Raw genomic sequence first — 26,137 nt, 5'->3', positions numbered from 1 at the left:
TTAAATTTTTTTACTCTATTATTTTATTTTATATTATTTTTATTTATGTTCAAAGACAGTGCCATAATGAAACTTACCAACAAGAAAGCTTTACGAGCAAAGAAAATACCAGTGAAGACATAAACTGTCAGGGATACTCTTGGGGAACAGGCACTGGGCACTTCTACACGTGTTAAATAAGGTCACGTGTAAGGCACACTCATCTATCGAATGAGGGTCTAAGCTATCCTAAAATAGAGTGCTGAATGTTATTATTCCTATTATATCCTAGATCCCAGAATTTCTTTCATTAATTTCTCAGCTCTGGAGATCAGAAAACGTCAGTGAAAGTGATCTGAAATGAGTCACAACTGTTTTTCTCAAGGAACTGAATCCACCCTCCATCCTGCAGCCTGACCTGGTTTTCTCCGTCAGCTGCTATCCTGCTCTGGGACTCTTGTGGCTTCCACAATGGATACTGATTAGAGTCTAAAGTCTCAGGTGGCCATCAAATACCCCAACAGCTTGGTCCCCATGTACTCTGCCAAACTGATCCTCCTCTCAGCCTTCCTCTCCTTCTGTCCTCAGCCACACCACATACACCATCCCTGGAACAGCACCGGCCCAGGCTGGCCCGAGACCTTTAAGTTGTTCCTCTGCCTGGATTCCTTCTCCTCCACACCTGTCACTCAAAATCTTCCAAAACCTCCAATTCCATCCCCTCCAAGAGGTGCTCAAAAGGCTCTTCTATTCTCCCAGGCCTGCTCCCTCGCTCCCTGCCTCCCACCTCCCCCCACCTGCTAATTCTGTATATTAATACTCCACAGTCAGGGCTGTTTAGGAATGGGCTCATTTCCTCTGCCAGACATGGAAGCCCTGGAGGGTGCTCTGCTTTCCCCATACCTCCCAGCATGGGAGCTGAGAAGTGATGGGAAAGGGAGAAGATGCAAGCCTTGTGCACGGAAACCATGCCAGCCCTCCGTCCCACCCCACTCTGCCCCACCACGCCCCCATGAAACTCGAGATCTTTGCATACTCACGGTTTCCACAGTTGAGACCACCAAGCCCAAATGGGCAACTGCCAGTCAACAAAGAAAAAGGAGAATTAGTTTCAAAAATCAAAAGAAACAACTGAGGCAATCTACCCAAGTAACTTCTAGATAAGGTTTGTAACAAATTCATCAGAATAAATGAGCATGGGGCTTACCTCATACAGGTTTCATTCTCGAGCCTATATCCATCTTCACATGCTGAAAGAGAAAAAGGAAAATCCATGAATATGTCCCTTGACCTCCCTTGGCCCAAAATGACAGTTATTAGATACCAGCCACCTTAAAGTCCTCAAGAATATTCTAGAACCAGAAGCCTATAAATAGCTTTAGAATTACCTATAACCTGCCAGCTCAACTCTTAATTTTTTTTAGAAGATTTTATTTATTTATTTGAGAGACAGAGAAGAGAGAGAGCGTGCGGGCACACACACAACCAGGGGGAGGGGCAATGGGAGAGGGAGAAGCAGACTCCCTGCTGAGCAGGGAACCTGTTGCGGACCTTAATCCCAGGACCTGAGCTGAAGGCAGACACTTAAGGGACTGAGCCACCCAGGTGTCCAGCTCAACTCTCAACTCTTAATTTTATCACAAAATTCTCTTAACCTTTTAGTGGCTCTCAGTTTTCTATCTATCTATCTATCTATCTATCTATCTATCTATCTATCTATCTAAAAGGATCATGATAGCAATAATAATATCTACCTTATAGTTTTTTGGAGGCAATTATGTAAAATAAGGCATGTAAATGGCTTAGCACAGTGCCTGGCACATAGTTAACACCAAATAAATGATTATAGTTATAATTATTACCTAACAAATGCAATTCTCTTTGGAAGTTCTCCGTGGCCCCTGTGCAACATACTTCCATATACACAAAGACAAATGCTTTATCTTTAATGTAAGTGAAACCTTTCACGTGGTGTTAGCCCCATCGGCCCCTTCCAAGAGGAAGCAGAAGTTGTGACATCCTCTGGGACATGGTCCCAGTGGGTACCTCAGTTTTCATAGGAGAACGGTCACCCCATCTGTAGTCTGTGCAGGGGATTCCGGACATATCTAGGTGACCGCTAATCAGCCCAGGACCCAAGAAGGGAACACGGAAACTGTGGTGGTGCTGCTGATGGACCGAGGGGCTGTGGCCCGGCTGTCCCGGTGGGTCAGCAGTTCCTGATTTTATCCTAGCACGGAACACTTTCAACACCACAATAAGCTGACAGAACAGCATGAGCTATAACGCATGCCTGGATGCAAGCAGACAATAAAAAATGGCCTCATCGTCAAACTCATTGCTGCAAGAAGTGATAGAAATTTGATTCATGAATAATGTACGATGCACACTGCATGAAAGATCACAGATAAGCGAAGGCACACAGCGTAGAGCGGCGATCCCCGGACAGACAGCACACATGCTAACGGGGGTGTGGGCGTCGGCAGCACGCACAGCTCGGGGGGCGCACCCCTGTGGGCTGGGACAGGAGCTCTCCTACACGGTCCGCTTCCTCTGCTACGGATTAGTGCGGGATACTATCAACTGATGCAGACGTGCTCGATGCCGTTCTTCCTTCTGTGTTTAACGTCACATGCCACATTTCTCTAGCATCTATTTTGTTGTCAGAGATTACTGACAGACACTGGAGTTGACTGGAACAGCTCAGAGAACACTGCTCTCGAGAGTCTGCAATGCCATAACGGCATACCATTGGCCCTGGGAACCGGGCCCGCATGGTTCTGGCTCCAGCTCCAGCTCTGCAGAAGCACTTTTCCGGAGCCACAGCCTCGTGCATGAAGGGTGATTCTAAGCAGCAGCGCTGGGGAAGTCCCTGGTACTTTCTGCAGGAGGCCATGGGCCTCCTGCCACAATACCACTCAGTAACCTCTCAGTGAGGACGCCCCAGAGAAATTTCTCTTGGGCTCTGGGTCCTAAGAAGATGGGGATGCTTCTGAACAACTGTACTTTATTTTACGGACCCTGGCTCTTGTTAAAATCATATTTCTTTCTTTGCCTCAGTATCCAGGAAGCTCAGAACTGGAGAGAGCGGTCTACGTTTAGCAAACATGCGGGACCCGATAGCCTACCTTTCTGCATTTTTTGCAATAAGGTAGGGCAAAATCATATCTGACTTAGGGAAGAAGGAACAAGGCCCCCTTTGATGTCTTCGAGTCCGCAGCTGGCCTTACTCAGGCGGGGCTTCTCTGAGGAGCGAGCTGAGCACTCCTGCTTCCCTGGGTGTGGAAAGCACCATGCCCAGGCTGTCCTCACGCTACAGCGGTTTGTGGGAGTCGGGGAGCCTCCCCTGGGTGCCCCCACGGCTCTGTCTGCAGGCTGCGTCGCAGGGACCGTTGGCATCCCCATGACTCATCCCCATCCGTCTCAGCACCGAGGTAGGCTGATGTCACACCAGTCTGTTCTATTCTGAACACTTCTTCCTGGAAATGTTTTTACATCGGATCGACCCACCCAACCCTCATCTGCTGGGTGGGACCCTGTGGCTGTCATCCTGCCAGGCGGAATGTCCATCTGTTGTCCTGCCTGCAAGCCGATGGGCTCGGCTCTTTTTACTTGGCTTCAGAAGGGGCCTGACTTCCCGGCGTAACAATACTTCTTTACTTCAAATGGGCTCATTCAGTCATTCATCAAAGACAGCGTGCGGCCATGGGCCTGGTGCTGTCCTCGGGGTCTTGGGCGGAAAGCTCGTCAGAGGCTCCAGTACACCTTGGGCCCCAGCTCCTCTTCTCCACACGCTGGAAGACTCTGACCTGTGGGGCACTGAAGACAAGATGCGTGTAGCGACAGCCGGTGTTTGTGCCCAGATTGGGCTTCTGCTAGTGACATGGGACACAAGCCAATGCCAGTCTTCTGGCCTTTTTGATAACGTAAGTGGTGGAGTCTTCAAGACTCTCTTGTTCCCAAGACCTGCCACTCTTGTCCTATCGTATTTGCTGCCTATCATCCATTTGTTAATTTGACAGACATCTGTTAAAGCCCACAATGTGCTAAGCATATTCGAGACTCAGGTCTGGCTTTCAAGGCATTTGCGGCCTGGTGAGAGAAAGAGGCCTGCATGACGGAAGGAAGCTAAGACACCTGTGGGAAGGACACCTACTTTACTTTTATATGATGCTTTGCAAGTCTGGTGAAGACACTGCGAAGCCCTTTTATGTGAAACACTAATAAGTGCATATATGTGTACAACAGAGAATATAGGCTTGCTAACACACAGCTTTAGAAAACATACCCACATACCTCTATCCCCCATTTAGACTGAGGACTGACCTCAGATTTGAGGTGTCCAAAAGGGGACTTATTTTAAATACCCCTGTGCTCCAGCACCGATGGCCAGAAGATGTCACTGCAACCCATCAGGACCCAGCCAATAGGGCTGCCCGAGAAGCTGCCGATTCCTTCATCAGAGGCCTGATGGCCATGGATGAAAGTCTAAATAGCAAGGATACTGCAGAAATGAGGCTTCGCAGGGCCTTGCCAACAAGCCTGAGAGCTGACCAAGGTATCCTGACGCTGCATCTTGGGCCCTTAGTTGATCAACATAAGGTTGCCAGAGGCTGTGTCCTAGCATTTGGGAAGTCTTGGACAGTCCTGCTATCACTAATGATGGTCTGTAGGCGAGACAAGTAAGAACTCACTGATTTGGAAACACAGGCAAGTGGCGAGGGCCCCCTGGAAGCAGGGGTGGCAGGGCTGTTCTCGAGGCTGTCGGAGACTCCAGAGACTGGGCATACTGGGGCCACCACTCCCATGGGCCCCAATTCTATCCACCTTGCCTTCCGTCCTACCAGCTCTCCAGCACCCCAGCACATGGATTTAGTAGAGGTCACCTTCCTACATGAAGTGGGGCTCAGTGCCCCAGTCCCCAAGAAGAGCAAAGAACACTTTGCATTAAACCAGGTAAGATGGAACTAGGAAGCATCATTTTCTTTGCATCAAAGGAGCCGACGGACATGTGCTGATCAACGTTGTAACGTGTGCTGATAAACGTCATGCCTCTGGACTGCCACCAGCACACAGGGTCAGCCTCCCCTTCAGAGCCCAGTGCAGGGCTGGCGTGCGGAGCAGAGGGTGTGCATTTTCAAAGCCACTGTGTATAAATCTGAGTCAGAGGGTCTGAAGCTCAGGACAACCGCACTGCCCTGAGGTGTATTTTTATCCTCCCTGATGGAGCCAGTCCTCTACTGGGAGGTCCTGGTAGAAAGAAGTGGCATGTCACCTTTCCCCGGCATGGGACTTTCAGTCAGAGTCCAGTAAGTACATCTGTCCCCAGCAGGTGCTGGCCAAGCAGGAAGCCCGTGACGTAGACATTCCAATGTGCCACAGTGTTGCAAGCCACACGATGGCCTGTGTATTGCTGGTTTTTCTGGGGATTAGAGATTCCAGCAGTCTTTTGTAAGTCAGGGACACGGTGCTCTGGACTTGGATTAATTTTACGTTAAAGCAGTATTCTGGCCGTGCATTCACGGAGCACCCTTTATTTCAAACTGAATGAATTTAAGTCTTACCTAAAAGGTTAGCAGAATTAGGTTTCTGCCCTCACACCCTTCATGAAACCTTTAAACCTGGAACTCACTAATTCAGCCCCATCCTGGGTGAAAACAAGATGCTGATGCTTACAAAGCACCTCCGTGTACACGGCCTTCCTCAGTTCCTGGAATATGCAAAGAAGCACCACTATACCCATTTCGCAGAAGAGGAAACTGAGGCTCAGCAAAGCAAAGTGGCTGGCCCAGGAAGATACATGATCCTCTGACTTTCCTGAGCCTCAGCAGAACTTTGTCCATAAGGCCACAGCTGCCTCTAAAAGGGATGAGCCTGACTCCGCGCTCGGGTTTCCATTTTCAAAGATTAGCAGACAGGGCGCCTGGGTGACGCAGTCCTTAAGCGTCTGCCTTCGGCTCAGGGCGTGATCCCAGCGTTCTGGGATCGAGTCCCACATCAGGCTCCTCCGCTAGGAGCCTGCTTCTTCCTCTCCCACTCCCCCTGCTTGTGTTCCCTCTCTCGCTGGCTGTCTCTCTCTGTCAAATAAATAAATAAAATCTTAAAAAAAAAAAAAAAACAACAACAACCAGATTAGCAGACAATAGAATCAAGCTTTGGGAATTAAAACAATAATTTTCCTAACTTCCTCTAAGTGAAAAAAAAAAAAAGGTCACTGCCATAGGCATTCCCATTCTGTCTTCTTTTCCTCTGAAAGTGATGGGCTAGACCAGTGCGCACCAGTCAGAGATAATGCCACTGTTCTACAGAGATAGCATATCCGATCCTGCTGTGGGCAGCAGACAAGAACAAGTTACCCCCAGTTTGGAACAGTCACAACCTGAGCAGAGAGCTTGGGGCAGAGAAAAACATCTTCCCTGTGCGGGGGATCGGCTGCAGCCCCTAGAACTTCCTGGTACCTCGGCAGGAGTGGTCCATCTTGTTGAACTGGAAGTAACCCGACTTGCACTGGCACAGGGCAACCCCGTCCAGGTCGGTGCACACGGAGGTCTCCTTGTCACATTCCGGAGTCTTCCGCTTGCACAAGCTGCCCGCTAGAATGGAAAAACAAGACAGTGACACAAAACCAAACCTCCTCCGCTTCAAACCCGAAGATGCATGAACTTTCTATTTAAAGAGGCTCTGAGAACAGTTTCCAAAAAGCCTGCCTAGTGTAAGACTCCTTTCAGAGGCCCCCTCGGAGACCCCTCTACCATTCCTTCCCTGTGTCAGTGCCCAGGCCCCTGGACCCAAGCACGCTGTGGGACAGGAACCCAGACAGAAGACACAGCGTGCTCACCGCGACTCCAGCATCCCCGGCAACCGCGGCCCTCCAGGCGGTGCTGTCTGCCGTAGCTTCAGGCTAAAGGACTGTGGCGCGCAGCCGCACAAAGCTGGGACACGTCACCACGCCCCGCTTAGGAAGCTGTGAGGCTGTGAGGCTCTGACCTGTCTCCTCTGGGTCTGCTCTGTGTCACTCCCAAGGCAGGGTAGCCTGCCGCCCGCGGATGGACGCCGAGGGTCGGCGTGGCAGATGATCTGCTGCCTCAGCACGATATTCTTTAATTACGTTTCCTGGCTGTCTCCCCGCTACATGGGTGGCTTCTCGGGGGCTTCTTCATCTCGGGGGCTTCATCACCTAGCCCAGAGATGGTCACACACAGCGCTCGGGACATGTGCGCTGCAGGTGCTGTCGGGCCATCGGTCACCAGGCCGTCACCACGGGAGGCAGGCGTGGGCAGAGGGGTGTCTCTTTGAGGCTTGCTACTTCCTTCCCTTTAGGGCCTTACTTTCTACATGTAAATCTACTTGGCTTGTCCAGCTCTGGGCACGTGGGCCATGCTCATGTCATGGGAGACAAAGAAGTATTTCCTTATCATCAAAAAGCATTCATTGTGGGCATGTGGCCCTCTCTGAGGCTGCATACAGTAGACCCTCTCTGTATGTACACACGAGACCTAACGAGGGTACGCTTACTAAGGCAGGCCCGACAAAAAGACGCGTGTAAACAGGCAACCAACTGGAAAGCCAACAGTAACGTCTTTACAGCTGGGGAAAGGGGAAGGCAACGCTGAGATCTGCTCTTGCTGCCGGGAGGTTAAGAGCAAGTTCGCAACCGGGAGAGGCCACCGAAGGGCAACGTGTGTACATGGTGCAGGGAGGCATGGCCCCCCTCTCCCACCTTAAGGAAGACACCAACATATTCAAAAACCAGGTATCAGCTCTTATCATGGCACAGCTGCCCCCACCATGGGGACGTGAGCTGACACCCACACAGCTCCCTGCATCTGCCTCCTTTTCTGAGTCCTGAGAGCTTGGGACCCGCTGGATGGCCTGGTCACAGGGAGGTAAGTTTAGGACACAGCTCTGGTTTTCAACACTGCATTTCCTGTCTTTATCATTGGAAGCTGGCATGCTAAAGCAGAACTCTATTTGTGTGTGTGATAGAATTTCCTTTGTTTATTGTGAAAAGTTTGTATTTAAGAGCGAAAAATAAAAAAATGGAAAATCTCACCAGGCTAACTGCAAAGCTGGCACTACAGAGGTACCAACCCCCCACCGTCCCTCCTCTAAACATTTTGAAGGCTTGGCCAGTCCTCAAGCCTTACTATAAAGAAATACTTCTGGGGCAAAAGGCTGGCGCTGGCCTTGTCCAGCAGCCAGTCTGAGTTGCCTGGCCTGATTAGATATCTTCTGGAAGCCAATGTCACATTTTCCTTCCATCCTGCCCACTAATCCAGCCTGCTGGCAAATACTACTTGCCCTGCCGAAGCAACCTTTCCCTGCACAGAAGCGAGGACTGTTGGCCTTGCCTCTGCAACAGAGAAGTTGCTATCCTAAAAATCCTTAGAGAACATTCTGTCATAAACCCATCAAATGCAACCATGTGTAATCCCATTTGCATTTGAAGCCTGGCAATGTGGCTGTTCCACACGCACAACCCCCGTGGTCGTTCCTGGGCATCACATCTGCCACACAGACAACGAGAACATCTGCAAATCCAAAGCTGACACTCTCCTTGGGGGGTTTCCAAAGACTCTAAAGCTCTGGAGGCATGAGAGCTGCTGTCCTTTGGAAGGTGAGGAAGTGGAGAGTCCAGAGTAGCCCAGCACTGCCCATAGGCTGGAAACACCCAGATGTCAGAACATGACAGCTCCTGCTTATCAAAGTGACCTCCCTCGCACTCAGAAAGGTGAGCAAGACACCGAGCTGGGTATGGAGAAGAACCTGGAGAAGAACTGGGAGGGAAAACAGAGAAGTGAGCCTGTTTTCAGCCAAGATGCATGGCTGTCTTTGTTTTCAAGGGCTCTGAAAGGGGAGGCACAGAATGGGGACCAGCACGTGAGGGGGGCAGGGGAGATGAGCAATCTCTGTCCCTTCCTTCCTTTCAATTTTGCTCTGAACCTAACACTGCTCTGAGAAGATAAAGAAAGAAAAATCTTAAAAAACAAAACAAAGAATGGGACTTCAGCAAGGAAGCAAGGAAGCTGGGGGTTTCCCCACAGGCCACATCCAAGCAGTAGAAAGAATGGGGTCGCACAGTGGGCATGGCTACTTCCAAGCAGGATCTCACAAATCCAAGTATGTGGCCACTTGATTTGCAAGATGTGAAATGCATTTACTAGGGACATAAAAGTAACTTGGTATAATGTTGACTGCATAGGATGTACTCTCTAAGTACTTATTGAATTGGAAGGTCCCCTTCCTACTCACTGGGGAGGAAAAACTGGGACCTTTGAATCACTGGCAAGAGAAACAAAGTAAAATCAAAGAACTCTTGCCTCAACGTTGAGAGCACAGTATAACGGGGCATAAACTTTTTAGTTAATTCCCCAGTGATGCTAAATGACAGCTACTTCAGTTCCAGAAGTTTAGCTCCTTTTTGTCCCCCAAATGAATAGTTTGTCTTACCAGGGGCTAAAGCTACAGTGTCTATGCTAGGGACATGGTCAACCCCCAGCTCCCAGGCTCTGCTGTGCACAGGCCGTGAGGAGAGCCCTCTGGATCAGCACTCAGAAAGCCCTGAGCCACTGAGAATGTCCTGGATCTTCCAGTAGATACAGCAGCAACCCTGCTCCCTGCAACTTCCATCGGTGTCTGGACACCTGACGAGGAAGCTCACAGATTCTGCATCCTTCGTTAGTCCTGACTGTGCCGCACGATTTGCTAACTGAAGCCCACTTTGCTCACTGACGAGACAGCAGCAGGAATAAGCCCCCTTGGTGAGCAAGCACTTTTTTTCTAGCAAAGTTTTCCCCTCCCAGAGGCAAAACTTCTTATCCAAGATCCAAACCTGCCTTCTGAACTTGTCTGTAATCCTTTTTTTATCTGCTTCATACATAGATGTAGTGCAGAAGCTTTGAGAAAACAGATAAAGCATAAACAAGAAAAGGGAAAACAGCACAAATGGCACCGTGAGTAGCATCTGGCCTACACTGTTCTAGTCTTGTTTCTGTGCATCGATAATTCGCAAAACAACACACAAGATGGGTAATACTGCCCATGTTTGCTTGTTTGTTTTTTTACTTAGTGGAATATCATTATGAGGATTTGGGGTATTAATAAGCATGTATATGCTGCGTGTGACTTTGTCTCCCCAGAGAGAGCTGGAACTCTTCAAGGTCAAGAAGAATGATTTCATTACATCAGCTCCTGTATTACTTTTTTTTTTTTTAAAGATTTATTTATTTGACAGAGAGAGAGAGAGCCAGCGAGAGAGGGAACACAAGCAGGGGGAGCGGGAGAGGAAGAAGCAGGCTCCTAGTGGAGGAGCCTGATGTGGGGCTCGATCCCATAACACCAGGATCACGCCCTGAGCCGAAGGCAGACGCTTAACGACTGAGCCGCCCAGGCGCCCCTCAGCTCCTGTATTCCTTCCCACACCAACGAAGTCCAGGAGAAACAGGAGAGGCAGCATGCCGAAGACCATGTGACTTTAAGGCCGTGTGCGTGTGTGCACGCACGTGTGGACAAATGTACACACATGAAGGCCTTTCGCTTGACACACATTTTTCTTTTTCTTTTTTCTTTTTTTTTTAAAATAGGCTCCACACCCAGCATGGAGCCCAACACAGGGCTTGAACTCATGCCCCCGAGATCAAGACCTGAGCTGAGATCAAGAGTCAGACGCTCAACGGACTGAACCACCCAAGTGCCCCTCGCTCAACACCTGTTTCAAACACAGACTGGCTCTGTGACCAACAGGTTGAGCCTCAGCCCCAAGTGCCTCTGCTCCTAACCGTATGGGCAGGGTCCTCCCAGAGGGCCACTCTCTTACCTTTAAAGATCCGCCTCTGAGATCCCAAGAGCTGGCAGACCTCAGCAGAGGACCTACAGGAGTTGACACATTTCGGCATCCCGTCGGCCAGGTCAAACAGCGTCACGTTGGAGGCCAAGGAGAAGGTGGTTTGCAGTGACATGACCACTGTGTTGGACTCCCTATTGGCAAAGTGTGTGGGTTTTTAATTGTCCTAAAATGACATGTGGGCCCCAGGGCTTTTGGAAACTGAATGCATCTCCATTCTCCAGGAAGGGAATGGGAGAGCATGGAGGTCCAAGGATGTTGGCCCCAGGTCACTCTGTGGCTTGGTCAAAACAGGGCCCACTTTCTTTGCTGTCACCTATGTTACAATAGCATCCCCTCTGTATAGACTGGTTCACAAGTGAGTGTCATCCTGGTACTTACCTAGAAGCACGAACTGTGGATCGGGTATAACCAGGTAATGTTGAAAAACACGTATTTAACTGAAAGGAAGAACAGGTTTGTCGTTAACTGTGAGTTAGATAAAAGCCTTAGACCTAGAACCAATTTCCTATTTTCAGGGTAAAACAGGCATTTTCCAGCCATCAGGTTATCAGCAGGCAGCTTTACAGAGCAGTGGGGTCCTTTCTTTGTTCCCTTCTTAAATGCCTCCCTGCTCTTGTTCTGTTGTTCCCTGAGTACAAAGGGAGAGAGGCAGATAGTAAATCAGTGGGGAAAATCTTGGCAGGAAATGATGTTCAGAACAGCACCCTTGGATGCAAAACGTCTTCAAAGGAACAGATCTCTTCTAAGACCCAGGGTTTCAAAAAACTCAGAGGCAACTGTTTATTTGGACTTTGCAGAGTGAACAAGGCTCACTGAAAGGGCTTCAGCTACCCCAGGTCTGGCAGGCCCGACACAGACCCCTCATAATCTACAGTCAGTTGACCTAGCTCAAAGATAGGTCCTCTTCAAAAAGGCTCTCCATGGGAAATCATTTTACGTGGGTCAAGAGCTCCTTTGTTGAGAGCAAATTAAGAGTGACTCTTCCTGTGTTTGCCTTGTGCCCTCAGAGAAAGCAGAAAATCCCTCTAGGGCATAAAGTTCCATGCCTGCTTTTCCATTTCCCCAACAGTAGGGGCAGCGGATTGCAGCGGCAGGTCACAATACCTTGACCTACGCAGACGCGCTATCTTCAAAGCCTCTATGTCAGGCACACTTGACTCTTCATAAGATGGATTCAAACATGGGATGTTATCAAACCCTTTTTGGCTTTGTGTGACATTGCTCTATATGCTGATGGGCAATGATTTATTCGTAGTATAATGATTTAAACTTTTTTCCCAGGGAAAAAGAGAAAAGGCACATTTCAGAATAGAATGGCATCTTGGGGAAGGACATGTAAGTGGCTTCTCTAGCCACTGCTTAAATCTTCACTATTCTTGGGAGTGGGGATGTCACATCACTAATAAATTATACATTCATACTGGGTGAAAATGAACAAGTCAGGTAAGTCACTGAGCGCCCTGTACTGGGAAGGACTGTACTTCTGCACAGGGTTCGGAGCCCCTGCACCACCCCGGAAGGAAATACTGACCTACAGCACAACCAAGAGGCAGTGGTGCTAGAGTGACAAGAACACCAGGTATAGGGTTAGTAGACATAATATTCTGCTGTATAGTAAAGAATTTAACCTTGACCCAAAAGAGGTCTGGCCCTTGGCTTCCAGAAGATAGTCAATAAGCTTTTGGAATGTGCTGCCTTTGTCTTCCCAGTGGCCCAGAGCAGTGGTGTCCTTTTTTGGTTCCCTTCTTAAATGCCTCCCTGGGCCCTGGGCCACTCCAAATATCTAACAACGTGATTTATGTGGGGGCTTTGCATTATATGGTATCAGCCTGACCTCCAGAGAGACTGGAGACTGAGGTTAGCCATATGAGCTGTTGACTAAGTCCACATATTGGCTCTCGATACCAAGGCTCAGGGGAGCTTCATTGGTTAGCAATACTCCGTGAATATTGTACACATCATTGCCAAGAGGACTTAACATGACTCCATGGGAAAGGACAACTGGAAGCATCAAATTTGAAATCCTCCTTCACTCTGCCCTATGTATCTCTCCCATGGCTAATTGTAACCTCAACCTTTTCACTGTAATAAACCACAACTGTGAGTTTAACAGCTTTCAGTGAGATCTGAGTCCTTAGAGTGAATTATCAAATCTCAGGGTGGTCTTGGGGATCCCCAAACTTGCAAATGGTGTCAGAAGTGAGGCTGGTCTAGTGGACTACTGCTTAACTTTGTACCTGCGCTATATGAAATCAGGCAATGTCATTAACTTTCAGGGCCTCCCACTCTTCTAGCTCTAAGGGTGCTGACAATACCTCTTACAGGAGTGAGGCGTCTGGCAAAGCGCTTGTCATAGAGTAGATGCTCAGTTGATACAGAAATGGAATTGGAATCTAAATTTTACACAAATAAAATCTACAGCCCTATAAAACTCTATAGGTTTTGGCTAATATACTCTAACCCATAAAGAGCAAGTAAAATTGAAATCAGAAATCAATTAATCTCTAAAACTTATTTTAATGGCAATTTTTGATGTTCTGAACACCAAACCTTGGACTCAGGTCTCAGACAAGAGGTAAAATTTACTATCTGAGCTTCATTTTCATCTTTTCTTCCTTCTTTTTCATTTTTCTTTCTCTTTTTTCTCCCCCTGACAAAAAGAAGCAAAGAGGGAAAGAAGAGGAATCAAAGGCCCCTAGATAATCTATGCAGTGAATTCTCAACCCTGGAAAATCAGGATTAACTGTTACACCTTTGGCACTGCCCTGAGGAAAAAGAGCATCCTTCTCCCCCCAAGTTCGGAAACACAAAGAGAAAGTCACACAGCATGTCAACTTAAGATGAGATAGTAGGATTTTCTGGATCTTTCCTCATCGCCAATAGCTCTTATTGGTGCATACCATCTAACCATCTGTGGCTATGAGTCTGCACATGAAAAAGAAATACCAAGGCACTGATAAAGGCTGCATGTGAGGGCACATGGAAGAAATGCTTCTATTGGGCACCAGTGGTTCTCAGCAACTCCCTTCTATTTCCGAGAGGCTTTAAATTTTACCGTGAAGTCTACCTTCCAAATATAATGGAAATGAACATCCTAGGAAATATAGCTGATCCCCACGAGGTTCTCAATTCTGAATGAAATCTGTTCTAGAAAACAAAGCACTTGAAGAAAGATGCCTTTCAGTAAACTTACTGTTTTGGTGACCTCATTTTCAACTTCACGTAGGTCTGCCTGTTTCTCCATGGTGGTATTGAGAAACGTTTTCTTTAATTTGAACTCTGTCACGAAGGTTCTAACTGAAAAAGAAAACATAACCTGTTAGACCACACAAGATAAACTGTTAGACCACACAACATAACCTGTTAGACTATGCGACAGGCCGACCCATGCGTGGCTGTGTGTTTCTGAGTCTTCAGTGTATCACTCTTTACTGCACCTCGCAGGACAGTCTTGGTGCACGTCTTTCTCCCTGAGGGTAGACAACACCTCTCCCTCTTCTAGCTCCGCTCTAGGAAGGTGGGCATCCACTGAGCTGGGCAGGAGGCTTGGCCCGAGCACACCTTTGAGTCAGAAACTCCAAAGAGCCTTCTGCATGTGTGTGTGGGCTGCTATGAGGAGCCATTCTGACACCTCTCTAACGGCCTCCTACATAAGCGATGCTAAGTAAAGCTGTGACAAAAAAGAAAGACCAGCTGGCTTAAATGACATAACCCCAGGAGGAGGGGAGCGGATGCGGGGTCCGGCCTGAGAAAGCTCTCGACAGAGCAATACCCTTGTCCTCTAGGCCCATGCTGTGAAGCCCTCAACTTCGAGGGTGTGCTTTGGTTTCCTCTTCTGGTCAGCGTCCCCACCAGCCCCCATCCCTCTCGCTCAGAGGAAATGCCCATTTCATCACAGATGAATGAGACTTCCAGAAATCAGCTCACTGATTCAGGACAACCAAGGGGCTATGGAGGAAGGTGCCAAACATCTGTGGTGGGCCCACACTGCCAGGACCCATGGTCACAAGCCAGGCAATGCAAATGCCCCATATTCAAGATATTGTTCAGGCCTGAAAGAAAGGAGCCCCGTTTTCAGGGCCCATTTCACTCATAAAAATAAATTTGTACTTAACATCAATTTGTGCCGATGGGGCCTGCAGGGGGTGGGGATGGAACTTACAAACAGGCAGACGATCAAAAATTAGTATAGCCTGCTTTATATCTGCCTCTTCTCTGCCTTTATATTAAATTCTTATCCTTCCCTCTGAACAGGGGGAAAAAAGACCCAAAACAGAGGAACCCACGAAGCTGCTCTTTCACAGAAAGCTTGTCTGCTGAATTAAGAGAAAGGCCCACAAATGAGCCAGGGAACACATTTAACATCTTATACTTACTGTCTAAAGCCCTTAATCCTTATTTAACATCTTTTTGCTAGTTCTACAGTTCAGTGAAGCCAGCTGCTCAGGACTCTTGCTGAGCCGCAGGGAGCTCTTTGAAAACATTCTTGGCCAAATGAAAGCATTTCAGCATGCTCTAATTTGCATGTTCCTCTGATGTTTATGAACAATGAAGCTAAATGACTTGAAAAGGGAAAGATGATTGTTAACACAAAAGAACGGCTCTCCTCCGATCCTCCGCGATCCGCGGTGCCTGGGGGACACTCGGCACACAGGCTTCCAGAACCACCACCCCGCTCCTTCATCTTCCTTTCTCCCCGGTCCAGGCCAGGCGCCCAGACTCTCTGGATGGAAATACACATCTCACAAATGTTAAGTACACAGCCCTCTTCTGAACCGGGACAGTAAATGTGGCCTCTGCTTTCAGTGCAGCTGTGAAGATGGCATCGCACGGCGTCCTCCAGCCCCAGCACCCTGCCCAGCACTCGGGTGCCTACCTTACCTCACCTGGCTTTAAGGCAATTCTCTACTTCACATTCAACTGTGGATTTACATAGGTTATAGAAACTATTTTTTAAATTATTTATTTTTTATTTCATTAAGCTTTAAATTCCAATTTCAGCATCAGGAACGTAGTATTATAGGAGTGCAGGCGTGCACTGCAATGATTTGACAATTACGTACATTACTCAGTGCTCATCAGGACAAGTGTGCTCCTTCAAACCCATCCCCTGTTTCCCTCTCCCCTCTGGTAACCATCAGCTTGTTCTCTATAGTTAAGAGGCTGTTTCTTGGTTTGTCTCTCTCTCTCTTTAATATAAATGATTTTTTAAAGACCCATAATTATTTCTTTAGAGTTCTTAGTGTTTCCATTGCTTTCAATTCTGGTCCAAGAGGTTGGGGACTAAATGTTAAATGATACCTCCCATCTGCAGAACTCTACCATTTTCAAAGCTTGCTCAGATACTTTATCTTATTTGATCCTCACAATAACCTTGAGAGGGAAGCAGAGCAGGTGGCAATATGATTTTACAGATGAGAACGCTGAGGCTCAGGGGTCACGTGCTGTAGCTGGTGGCTCTGAAGCCGGAAGCTGAGCAATGGGGTTCCTGGCAAGGGCATTTTCCACACTGCTTCAAAGCAAAATCATCCCAGCTTCTCCATTCTTAAACCAAAGTCTCCTGGCCTATTTCTTCCAGGCTGTAGCTAAATGGAATAGGTTACTCAACAGCAAATAAATTATTACAGTAAGAGGAATTCTTGATTTTAACAGATGTCTAGATTCCTAGATTTTTTTTCTTTAATAATGCTTTGACTTGATCCTTGTATTTTAAACAATTTCCAAAATTCTACCATTATTTTAGTAGGGTACCAAGTGTTTGAAATAAATTCCTAGGCCCACAACGGAGCTGCTCCTGCCCAGGGTGCCACGTTAGCCAAAAGAACTTCCCAGTTCCGTAAATGCTCCCGTGACCAGAAACATAGTGTATTCAGTCAGTCAAGCCCCCAACACCGAGTCAGCTCTGGGCTCTGCACTTACTCCCTTGTCCTTGATCTTTCTTTCTTTCTTTTTTTTTTTAAAGATTTTATTTATTTATTTGACAGAGATAGAGACAGCCAGCGAGAGAGGGAACACAAGCAGGGGGAGTGGGAGAGGAAGAAGCAGGCTCCCAGCACAGGAGCCTGATGTGGGGCTCGATCCCAGAATGCTGGGATCACGCCCTGAGCCGAAGGCAGACGCTTAACGACTGCGCTACCCAGGCGCCCCCCCCCCCTTGTCCTTGCTCTTTCTAAATAAGGTCAGATACACAATCCTAGCCAATCAGGCCGTTTCAGAAGTGACCCCGCTTCTAACATTCTACCAAACTCATCCTTACCCAAACCCCTCGGGGAGAGAGCTCCGCTGCCTGTGAGGCCCCAGACTCCCCCAGGCCACTGCATTCTCCCTCAAGGAGCATCAAGGATACCAACCTCATTACCTAACCATTTTGGTTTTGTCATCTGACACAACTTCCCTACAAAATCTGATGATTCCCCTCAGCCCGTGGGCAATAGGAAATCATGCAAATAACACTTTCCAAAGGTCACAGACATTTGTTCTCTCAAAAAAATATTTACTGAGCACTTTTTGTATGTTAAGTATCACACTGTTCAATTGAAGATGATTCAAAGATGAGTCACTCCACCTGTCAGTTTCTGTATCCAGCTTGGATAACTCTATGTTCTTTTTTTTTTTTTTTAAAGATTTTATTTATTTATTTGACAGAGAGAGACAGCCAGCGAGAGAGGGAACACAAGCAGGGGGAGTGGGAGAGGAAGAAGCAGGCTCATAGTGGAGGAGCCTGATGTGGGGCTCGATCCCACAACGCCAGGATCACACCCTGAGCCGAAGGCAGATGCTCAACTGCTGTGCCACCCAGGCGCCCCTGGATAACTCTATGTTCTGCACTTCTCATTTCTTCAACAAGTTATGTATTGAACTCAGCACTCTAAAGCAGGGTTAGACCCTGTGTGCAAGAAAGCTCTTAGGACGAACACATTACTATGTGTTGGGAGCTGTGGGCTGGAACTTGGCCTGGAACTTGGCCTCTCAGCAAACAGGTGCATACGCTTGGCCATTTAGCACCTCGTCAGGACCTTAGTTTTCATTTGCGTTTGCTTTTTAACCTGTAAACTGGAGATTGTATCTAAAATCAACCAGCTTCAAGACTATCAAATTAGGGAATGAAATAGGACAAAATGTATGGTCCAATTACAGCAGCTTTGTAAAAATGTATCTGCCTATGGACAGGACTGTGAAGGTCATTTTTATAATTGAAAAGAATGTGTGGGGGCGCCTGGGTGGCACAGTGGTTAAGCGTCTGCCTTCGGCTCAGGGCGTGATCCCAGCGTTCTGGGATCGAGCCCCACATCAGGCTCCTCAGCTATGAGCCTGCTTCTTCCTCTCCCACTCCCCCTGCTGTGTTCCCTCTCTCGCTGGCTGTCTCTATCTCTGTCAAATAAATAAATAAATAAAATCTTTAAAAAAAAAAAAAAAGAAAAGAATGTGTGGATGTGGCAGGATAATCAGGGTTTTATTCTTTTTTCTCTCTGAAAAAAAAAATTTTTTTTTTTACAATATACTTAGAAGATCCCTTTGATACGTATTTTTTCCAAACTGCAGGGTAGAATGGTTCGGCAAATAGTGTAGTGCACAGATAATGGCGTGTCCGCGCGGTCCTTAGGAAGTTTGTATCATATTTTTAATAACACGGAAAAATGTTTAAGATATAAAGTTTGTACAAATACCACGTGGTTTCACCTATATAAAAATATAATGCACACTTTAAAAGATTGCAAATAAGGTGCTATATCTCTGAGTGACTGAAAAATAGGCAGCAATTTCACTTCTTTCTATATTCCTTAGGTTTATACCTTGGACAAATACCCATTTTGTTTAGGGAGGAAAACAATAAACGTTATTTTAAAAAATATATCGTGGTGCAGAATATATTCCAGGATAGATTCATTTTCTTACCCAAATTGCATATTCCTTTTTCCAGCTGGTAGCCAACCGGGCATATGCAAGTGAAGGATCCCTGAGTGTTGTTGCATGTGGCCAGGGGTGGGCAGGGGTTCAAGAGGCACTCATTCACATCTGCAGGGGAGAGGAGAGAAAACAGGGCCACACTGAACCCGGGGCAGATAGTAAAATCATTATTCAGTCCGGTAAGCACTTACTAAGAGCCAAATGGCACTAGGGGCAGTGGGGCCCCAGAGATAAGGAGGATGCTACCCTTGTCCTCAAGGGGCTTCCAGTCTGCTGAGGGCGGAGGCATCCATGTGTACAACTCACTATAAATACGAATCAGGATTTGGAAGTACAGAGAGAGTAGAAGATTTCGGCGGAAGGGAGAATTAAGGACTGTTTCAAATAACATCTGAACTAAGACTGGAAAGACTTTAACAAGCAGATGGGGGGTAGGGGGTAGCCTGAGGCACTCAGCGCAGAGAAGGCCAGAGGCAGGGAAGCACAGGGGTCTTTAGGGAGCTGTAGACTGTCCAGTGTGGTAGGGATGTAGGGAGCCCACAGAATGGAGCCAGATCAGGGAGGCTTGTCAATGTTATTGTCTGACCTTATTCTGCAGACAACACATTAGTATCCTAGCTCTCCAATCAGCAGGTATTAATTAGAAAAAACCTCACTCTCCTACGCTTTGAAGGGAAATAGTGTTATTGCCTATCTCAACGAGATATGGTGGTACAGACCCCTGGAGATGACTTCTCCTCTTACCCACGCTGCAGTCATCCCCTTGCCAGGAAGGTGAGCACACGCATCGATACCCATGGCCGGTGGGGTCCACAACGCATTTCCCGTCGTGAAGACAAGGGTTAGTGGCACAGCTGTTAACTAAAAACACATTCCAGGAATAAAGCAGTTAATCCCAGAGGAAATGTAAAAGTGGCTCTAGGTAAATATTTAATTCGCCCGGCTAATATTTGGTTTTTGCTTATTTCTGTTGACTCGCCCCGAAAGGTCACACTACTAACACAGAACAGGTTTGCGGGAGGTGCAGGAGAGATGTGGGGGGGCGGGATCCCGGCACTAACTCACGAGCACACACACGTGTTACACACGTGTTAGACAACTGGACCCCTGAATGCAAGAACCGCTTCAAAGCCAAATGCTGCTGACATGCTTACAGGTCGCTCTGTTCAGGACTGATGATTATATTGTCTTTGACACTTAGAAAATTCTACCTGAATCCATGCCAATTGAAAGTACACGTCAGGGGGGAAGAAGTCCCTGATTAACCATCCTCCCTGCTCCACGATTCCCCCCTTTCCAAAAAAAAAAAAAAAATCTCAAAATATAACTGGGCCTCCACATATGGAGCACTCATTTGGAAAAACAACCGAAGTCGTGCACTCCGGTGCCCTCTCTTTCCATAATGTGACGACGAGCCCTCTCTGATTCATCTAGGCCCTGAAGGTGCCCAGGCTTCAACGTCACCTTGGACTCCCGGCCCCCGGGGCAGAGACCACAACTCTGGGTTTTGGTATCTCGAACCAGCATTGTCAAGCTCCAGTTATATAATAACTGCCCACTGAAGACTTCTGACACATGCTCAGGAGAGCCGAAACCCACGACATAACTGCATCATTTCCGAGCAGAATAATCGCTGGTAGAAGGAGAAAAAGGCGGCAGAAGTCAAGAGTTGTAACGCCAAAAAAATAACCCCCTAAAACAAACGAGCTAACCCTAAAGATGGCGTCCCCATTCGCCAAGGCTACCTTAAATATCCCTAAAACCACCTCTAGGAACACAGCACCGCCACAACCACACAGCGCCCTGTGGATGCTGTCAGAAAAACCATATGAACAGCCAGTAATGATGCTACTAATTCTCCCCTACAGTTATCGGTGTAATGACCGTAATCAGCTTTAAGGGGGATTTGTGAATTATGTTCCATCTGGTACTGGAATGTATTTGGCTGGAAATAAAGCTCCTCTTGGAGTCCTGAAGCAGGGCTCCCAGCCTCCCTGGAGAAGAATCCACTTTTTGTCTCCCAGAGGTGCTCGGGTCACTGGCACAAAGAAGGCACCAATGTGCCAGGCATGGACGGGCTGGCGGCAGGGGTGGCGATGGCCCTCCCACCCTCCAGCTGGCCGTGGCTGACTGGCCGGAACGCAGACACTAACTGAGCTCCCTGCTCTAGTCGCTACAAAGCATTCTCCTCTTTCCTCCTTCCTTAAGGTGTCAGTCTCCATTTCACCCCTGCACCAACAGCAGTGTTCCTTTCCTGTGTCTGGACAAGCCAAAGGTACTATTCTGAACATGACATCGGAAGACGTATCACTCTAATTCCTTCTACCTTTCCTTAAATTATGAAGAGTTATGTGAATGGCTTTATTTTCCCTGTACCAGCCACTTGAACACGAATATAAAGATAGGTTCAAGGGCAGTGTAAAGGAGCTCGGGTCACCCTGTCACTACGGGAAAAGGTTAGTTCACTGTCCTCTTATGGAACATGTCCCTTTACCTGCATTTGTCAACTAGCAACACACTCTCAGGAAGACCAAGGAGCCTGGGCTTCCCTCGGATCCAGAGAAGCCTTCCCAGTGACTGAGAAGCTCAGGGCTCTGACCTGGGAGCAGGGCAGCCTCACTCCGTGTCTCAGAAAGGCCACCTGAAGCTTCTCGACTGTAGTGTTTCCACCGCCCGATCCCACATCACTGCCCTGCTCTGGCCTTGGAAGACTCTGAGGCACCTTGAAAGGCTCTTGCAGTTTGGGGCATTACAAGCTACAGTGGCCCTACCTATGGATCTCACACGCAGCCAATGGCATCCTCCCCTCTTCCTTTAGGAAGGGTTCTGTAACTCAGAGGTGAGAACATGAGGTCCACATGACATAATCTGATGAGGTGACAGCACAGACACTGACCTACTGCACAGAGCAGCCCTTGCCACATGTTCCCACCAATCCTGAGCCTGTCAGCCCACAGTGTGCTTGTGTGACTGCCCTTTACCTGAGGCTGGAGATGACAATGCTTTTGGTGACCGTGTGCTGCTCTGAGCAATGAAGGTCGTAGACGTAGGAGTCAGTGCTTCAGCTAGGGAGACGCCTGTGGTTGGGGGAGGAGATGTTCTGAGGAAATGTGAAGCTGGGCTGTACTCTTCCGTCACACCAGGCCCTGGGGTCAATCCTTTCACTGATGTGGGCACACCGGTCAGGTGGGTCAATTGGCTGGTAGCATCTCCATGGCCTTGGCTCCTTTCTGTGGTGACAGCACTTTGTGTGGAGATCCGCGGTGCTGGGATTTCAGGGCTGGTTGGTAAGAGCTGTTTCTCAGCCATAGTCTGTACTGTTGTGGGGTCAGCCATCGGAGCTGCTGTGGATGACGCAGGGCTGAAGGGATGAGAGGTCTCGAGAACGGTGGTTGTCAAAGCTGGAGACGTCTGGGGTATGCTGGTGCTCGTGGCTGGAAGGGTTTGCTGAGTGGAGGACACTGTTAAGGTTGAGGGCATAGGGATCCCTGACGTAGACCTCATTGTTACAGTCTCAGTGGCCTCTGTGGGCAGAGACTCCAGGCTCGGTGGCTTTGATTCTGTAATGACTTTCTCATGGTGTGGGTTACTCTGGTTCTTAGGATCTGCTGTTTGACTACTGGGGAGCATTGCCACAGATAATGCGGTTGTCTCCATCTGAACCGAAGTCACAGGAGTGTCTCCTGCCCTGGGCAGGACCAGGGTAGAAGGTGAAGGTGGTAGGGTTGTTTGGGAGGCAGATGGCGAGGCAGGGGTAGATGCTGTCAGGGATACGGGTAAGGGTGGTGGTGAGGAAGACATAGGCGTGGGCTCATCGGGCATGGACTGCAGTAAAAGAGTAGAGGCTCTGGTTGATGGCAAGATTGAGGAGAACAACTGGTGGGACTGGGACACTGAGGGCAGGGGCAAAGGGGGACCTGAAGAAGAAGAGTCACCAATCGATGCAGCATCAGTGTCCAGGAGAACCAAAGTGTTGGGCATGTTAATGGTGGGTGTGTAGGAGGGAACGTTGGCTGTGCGCAGAGCCAGGGACTCAGTGGAAGGCTGGGCGTACTCCCTTTCATAGGAGGACACATTACTTCTCTCAGTCTGAGCCTGAGAAGAGGAATAGTCTGACTGTGAAGAGTTGGACATCTTAGTAGAAGAGGTAGAACTCTCCCTTAAGTCCGGGGATGAACTGTTGTCTATAATGGAAAGCAATGCCCGCTCTCCTTTGGTGAAAGTAGATGAGACGTAGGTGTGGTCTGTGTAGTCACTGGAAGTCCTCTGTTCCACATCCGTACCGCTCACTTGATTGAAGCTAGTTCCAGTGACTGCAAGTGGAAAAACCAAAGTTCGGTCAATTCAACAAACAAGAAATCTCCCAAACACATACGCTACGCTTTCTCTGGAGAGGCGGTTTTCGATGGTGAGCGCTCCGGATGAGCGGTGTGGGCAGGCAGGAACGGGCAGAGTCTGTGCGGAGGACATTCGCCCTCCTGGGGGGAGTGCGGGTGGCAGCAATGGAAATGGTAATAAGAGAGAAGTGGGGCCAGCGGCTGAAGAATAGGGAATAGGTCCAAATTCTTCCACATGCCTTTTTTTGATAAAAGCAAATTGGTATCTGAAAAGCTCTTAAGACCCCAATAGAACAATTGTTATGTCTAAATGGAAAAAGGAAAACCCTCCCAATTTTCCATTCTGTATAATGATAATGAGATATTTCTTTCCCAGGAGATTGACTTTGGCCACAACTGGCTGGTCTCCTTTATTCCAAGCATCCTGGCAGACATCATACATGGCTGAGGCAAGTGGGGGGAAGTGGGAGAACCCAGAAAGTTCTCTTCCGACAGAGCTTACAAGGTACTTTCTGGGTTGACAGCAGACGTAATCACCCTAGGACTGTGCATACGCCGACAGGTGAGCTGAAGGAATGTGGGCAGAGATCCCGCTCCTCACCTCCCAGGGCTGGCGAGGCCGCCAGTGAACCCGAGGCCAAGTGGGTGTCACCAGTCACGGTCACGTTCCCGTGTTGGGTGGCGCTCTCGGTTTCTCTGGGCACTAGCACAGAGTGCCCCACGTCCCCAGACGTTGTGCTCGCGTTGGTGAGAGACCGCAGCGTGCGCTCTCCGCTCCCGGTGAAAGTGGCCGAAGTGTGCGGGTGGTGAGCCTGGGAAGTCCCGTCCTCCACGTCCGAACTGCCTCTGGGCTCCGGGCCGTCTTCAGTGGCTGCAAGGAGATTGAAGGGGGACGGCCGGTCGGTACAGGCCTGGCGCAGCAGCGCCGTGCAGGAGTCCCAGGAACGAGCCTCACTGCCTGCATGAAGGTAGCCAAAGTGCTCCCCTGTGTTTTCCTGGGTCTTTAGCGGAAATTCGCACGTGGGAAACCCCCACGTGTTGCTCCCTGCAAACACGTATCATGACCGCACCTTAAGAGGCCCTGCAAACCAGCACATCCGTTCAGGTGACCTGGATTTATGGGAAGTCTGCTACTTCAGTGAACAGGTCAATACCGTGTTTCTGTTCGGTGATACAGAATATAAATAGAGTTTACGGCAGGGAAACTGGTGGTGGCGGCGAGGGAGGCGAATGCTCAGCAAAAGACTAACCACCCCACTGGGGCTTTAGACTTTCTGAGGGGGCCCAGGAGGGAGACCCTTCCATTACTTGTAAGGCTTTCTCCTCCCGGTCGGACCAGTAATACCTGCAAAGACACGGGGCTTATCATTCTTCTAGAGTGTCAGTTTTTCCCTTAATGCACCGGTGAGAGAGGCACAGTGGTTGGAGGTTAAAGACGGGCTTATTTTCTGTTCTGTGTTATTATTTTTTTTTTTTAATTTGTAAAAAAAGATTTTATTTATTTATTTGAGAGAGAGAGTGCACACACAAGTTCACATGTACAAGCAGGTGGGGGCAGGGAGAGGTAGAGAGGAGGGAAAAGGAGAGAGAGAATCTCTAGCAGACTTCCCGCTAAGCCTGGAGCCCTACGAGGGGCTCAATCTCATGACCCCAAGATCACGACCTGAGCCAAAACTAAGAGTTGGATGCTTAACCAGCTGAGCCACCCAGGTACCCCAATTTTTGTTTTCTTAATGCATTTGTTTATTTTCTTGGTGGGAATGGACAGGTGATGCATGAATAAATATCCTTTTCCTCCTTTCTTGGGTGTATGTTTTATGCTATAAGCTCAAAGACTCTTAGATTAGATTACCAAATAAACTCTTCTCAGAAATTATGAAAACGAGGTCCAACTCTTCCTGGCCTAAATACTTCATAATTTGGTTCTATGAGAAAACAAGTTCTTTCCCTGATTCTTATTCGTATTGCCAGACCAGACTAGTTCTTTTTTTTTTTGGTTTATTTATTTAAGTAATCTCTACACCCACATGGGGCTCGGACTCATGACCTCAAGATCAAGAGTTTCATCCTCTAATGACTGAGCCAGCCAGACACCCCCAGACTAGCTCTTGATACCCCATAGAGGTAAAGCTGCATGTTAGGTAAGCTCACTTCATGATAGGTTTGCACTAAGTGACAGGAATGAGTGTGGGGACGGGGATACACAGTGACCTGGAGCAGCCCTGAGACAGCCGGGAAGGAGGGAGAGATGTGACCTGACCAGGCTGAAGGGCTTAAGAGACCCATGGGAAGTCCACCAGGAGCGGCTTGAGAGCTGAGTATACCAGAGCACAAGTTCCCTGGGCAGAGGGGACAAGGCCGGGGCTGGGGAGATTATAAGACTCTTAAATGGAATTCGGGCAAACAACCCCATCAAGCTTACAGAGTTCAGAAAGTTGAGAGTCATGGCCTGAAACAGAGAGGCTGCATCCAAGCCCAGAAAAAGGAACAGACCCAGAACTCTGAAAGGCTGGATGGCAGAACGAGTCCACTTTGAGTGATTCAGAGCCAACGTGATAAAGCACTAGGTTAACCGGCAGTGAGTTGGTTTGGGGAATGAGGCTATTCCTCATCTGGCTCTTCTAACTGAACCCTAAGACCCGCTCACACTGAGATCGCGTTTCGCACACAAACCAGAGGAGCACGCACTGCAGAGGGAAGGGTGCCCGCACACGGGAAAGGGCGCGCCACCTCAGCTCCTGGTTTGAGAAGGAGAAGACTCTGAGCCCCACATCGTGGGGTGGAAAACGAATCCTTTTGTCTAGGAGACAGATCATGCACTTTCCGTGCACACATGAAAAAGCACAAATATTCCCCACCCATACACGTGCTACTCTTTCATGATAAGCATATGCTTTTCCACATCACATCAGTAGTAATAAACGCTAATTTTCCTCATCATTTAGGAAGGATGTTCATATGGGGGAAATGGAGCTGCTATTACCAGTGGTGGAGAGGTAAGGATTTAAACCCATTGTAAGCTTAAGTGGTAAATTATTGCATTTTTGCTTTAGTCAGCACACACTTT

General features: G+C 48.3%; 1 protein-coding gene across 1 annotated transcript in view; it reads right to left on the bottom strand.

The window, feature by feature from the left end:
* HEG1 (heart development protein with EGF like domains 1) overlaps positions 1-26,137 on the bottom strand; it is an 86,127-nt gene that overhangs the window by 21,181 nt on the left and 38,809 nt on the right. The window contains exons 6-15 of the mRNA XM_045812760.2: positions 23,672-23,941; positions 21,715-23,046; positions 19,478-19,594; positions 18,722-18,841; positions 14,019-14,122; positions 11,204-11,262; positions 10,796-10,956; positions 6,438-6,572; positions 1,187-1,229; positions 1,020-1,057 (exon numbers count right to left, since the gene is read on the bottom strand). Of these exons, the coding sequence (XP_045668716.2) occupies positions 1,020-1,057; positions 1,187-1,229; positions 6,438-6,572; positions 10,796-10,956; positions 11,204-11,262; positions 14,019-14,122; positions 18,722-18,841; positions 19,478-19,594; positions 21,715-23,046; positions 23,672-23,941 (2,379 nt within the window). The remainder of the gene's footprint in view (positions 1-1,019; positions 1,058-1,186; positions 1,230-6,437; positions 6,573-10,795; positions 10,957-11,203; positions 11,263-14,018; positions 14,123-18,721; positions 18,842-19,477; positions 19,595-21,714; positions 23,047-23,671; positions 23,942-26,137) is intronic.

This window comes from Ursus americanus, chromosome 4 (assembly GCF_024610735.1).
Source record: "Ursus americanus isolate L20-20 chromosome 4, mUrsAme1.1.p, whole genome shotgun sequence".
NCBI classification, from domain to species: domain Eukaryota; kingdom Metazoa; phylum Chordata; class Mammalia; order Carnivora; family Ursidae; genus Ursus; species Ursus americanus.
Note: the sequence above shows the minus strand (reverse complement) of the source record. Positions and strands in the feature narration are given on the sequence as shown.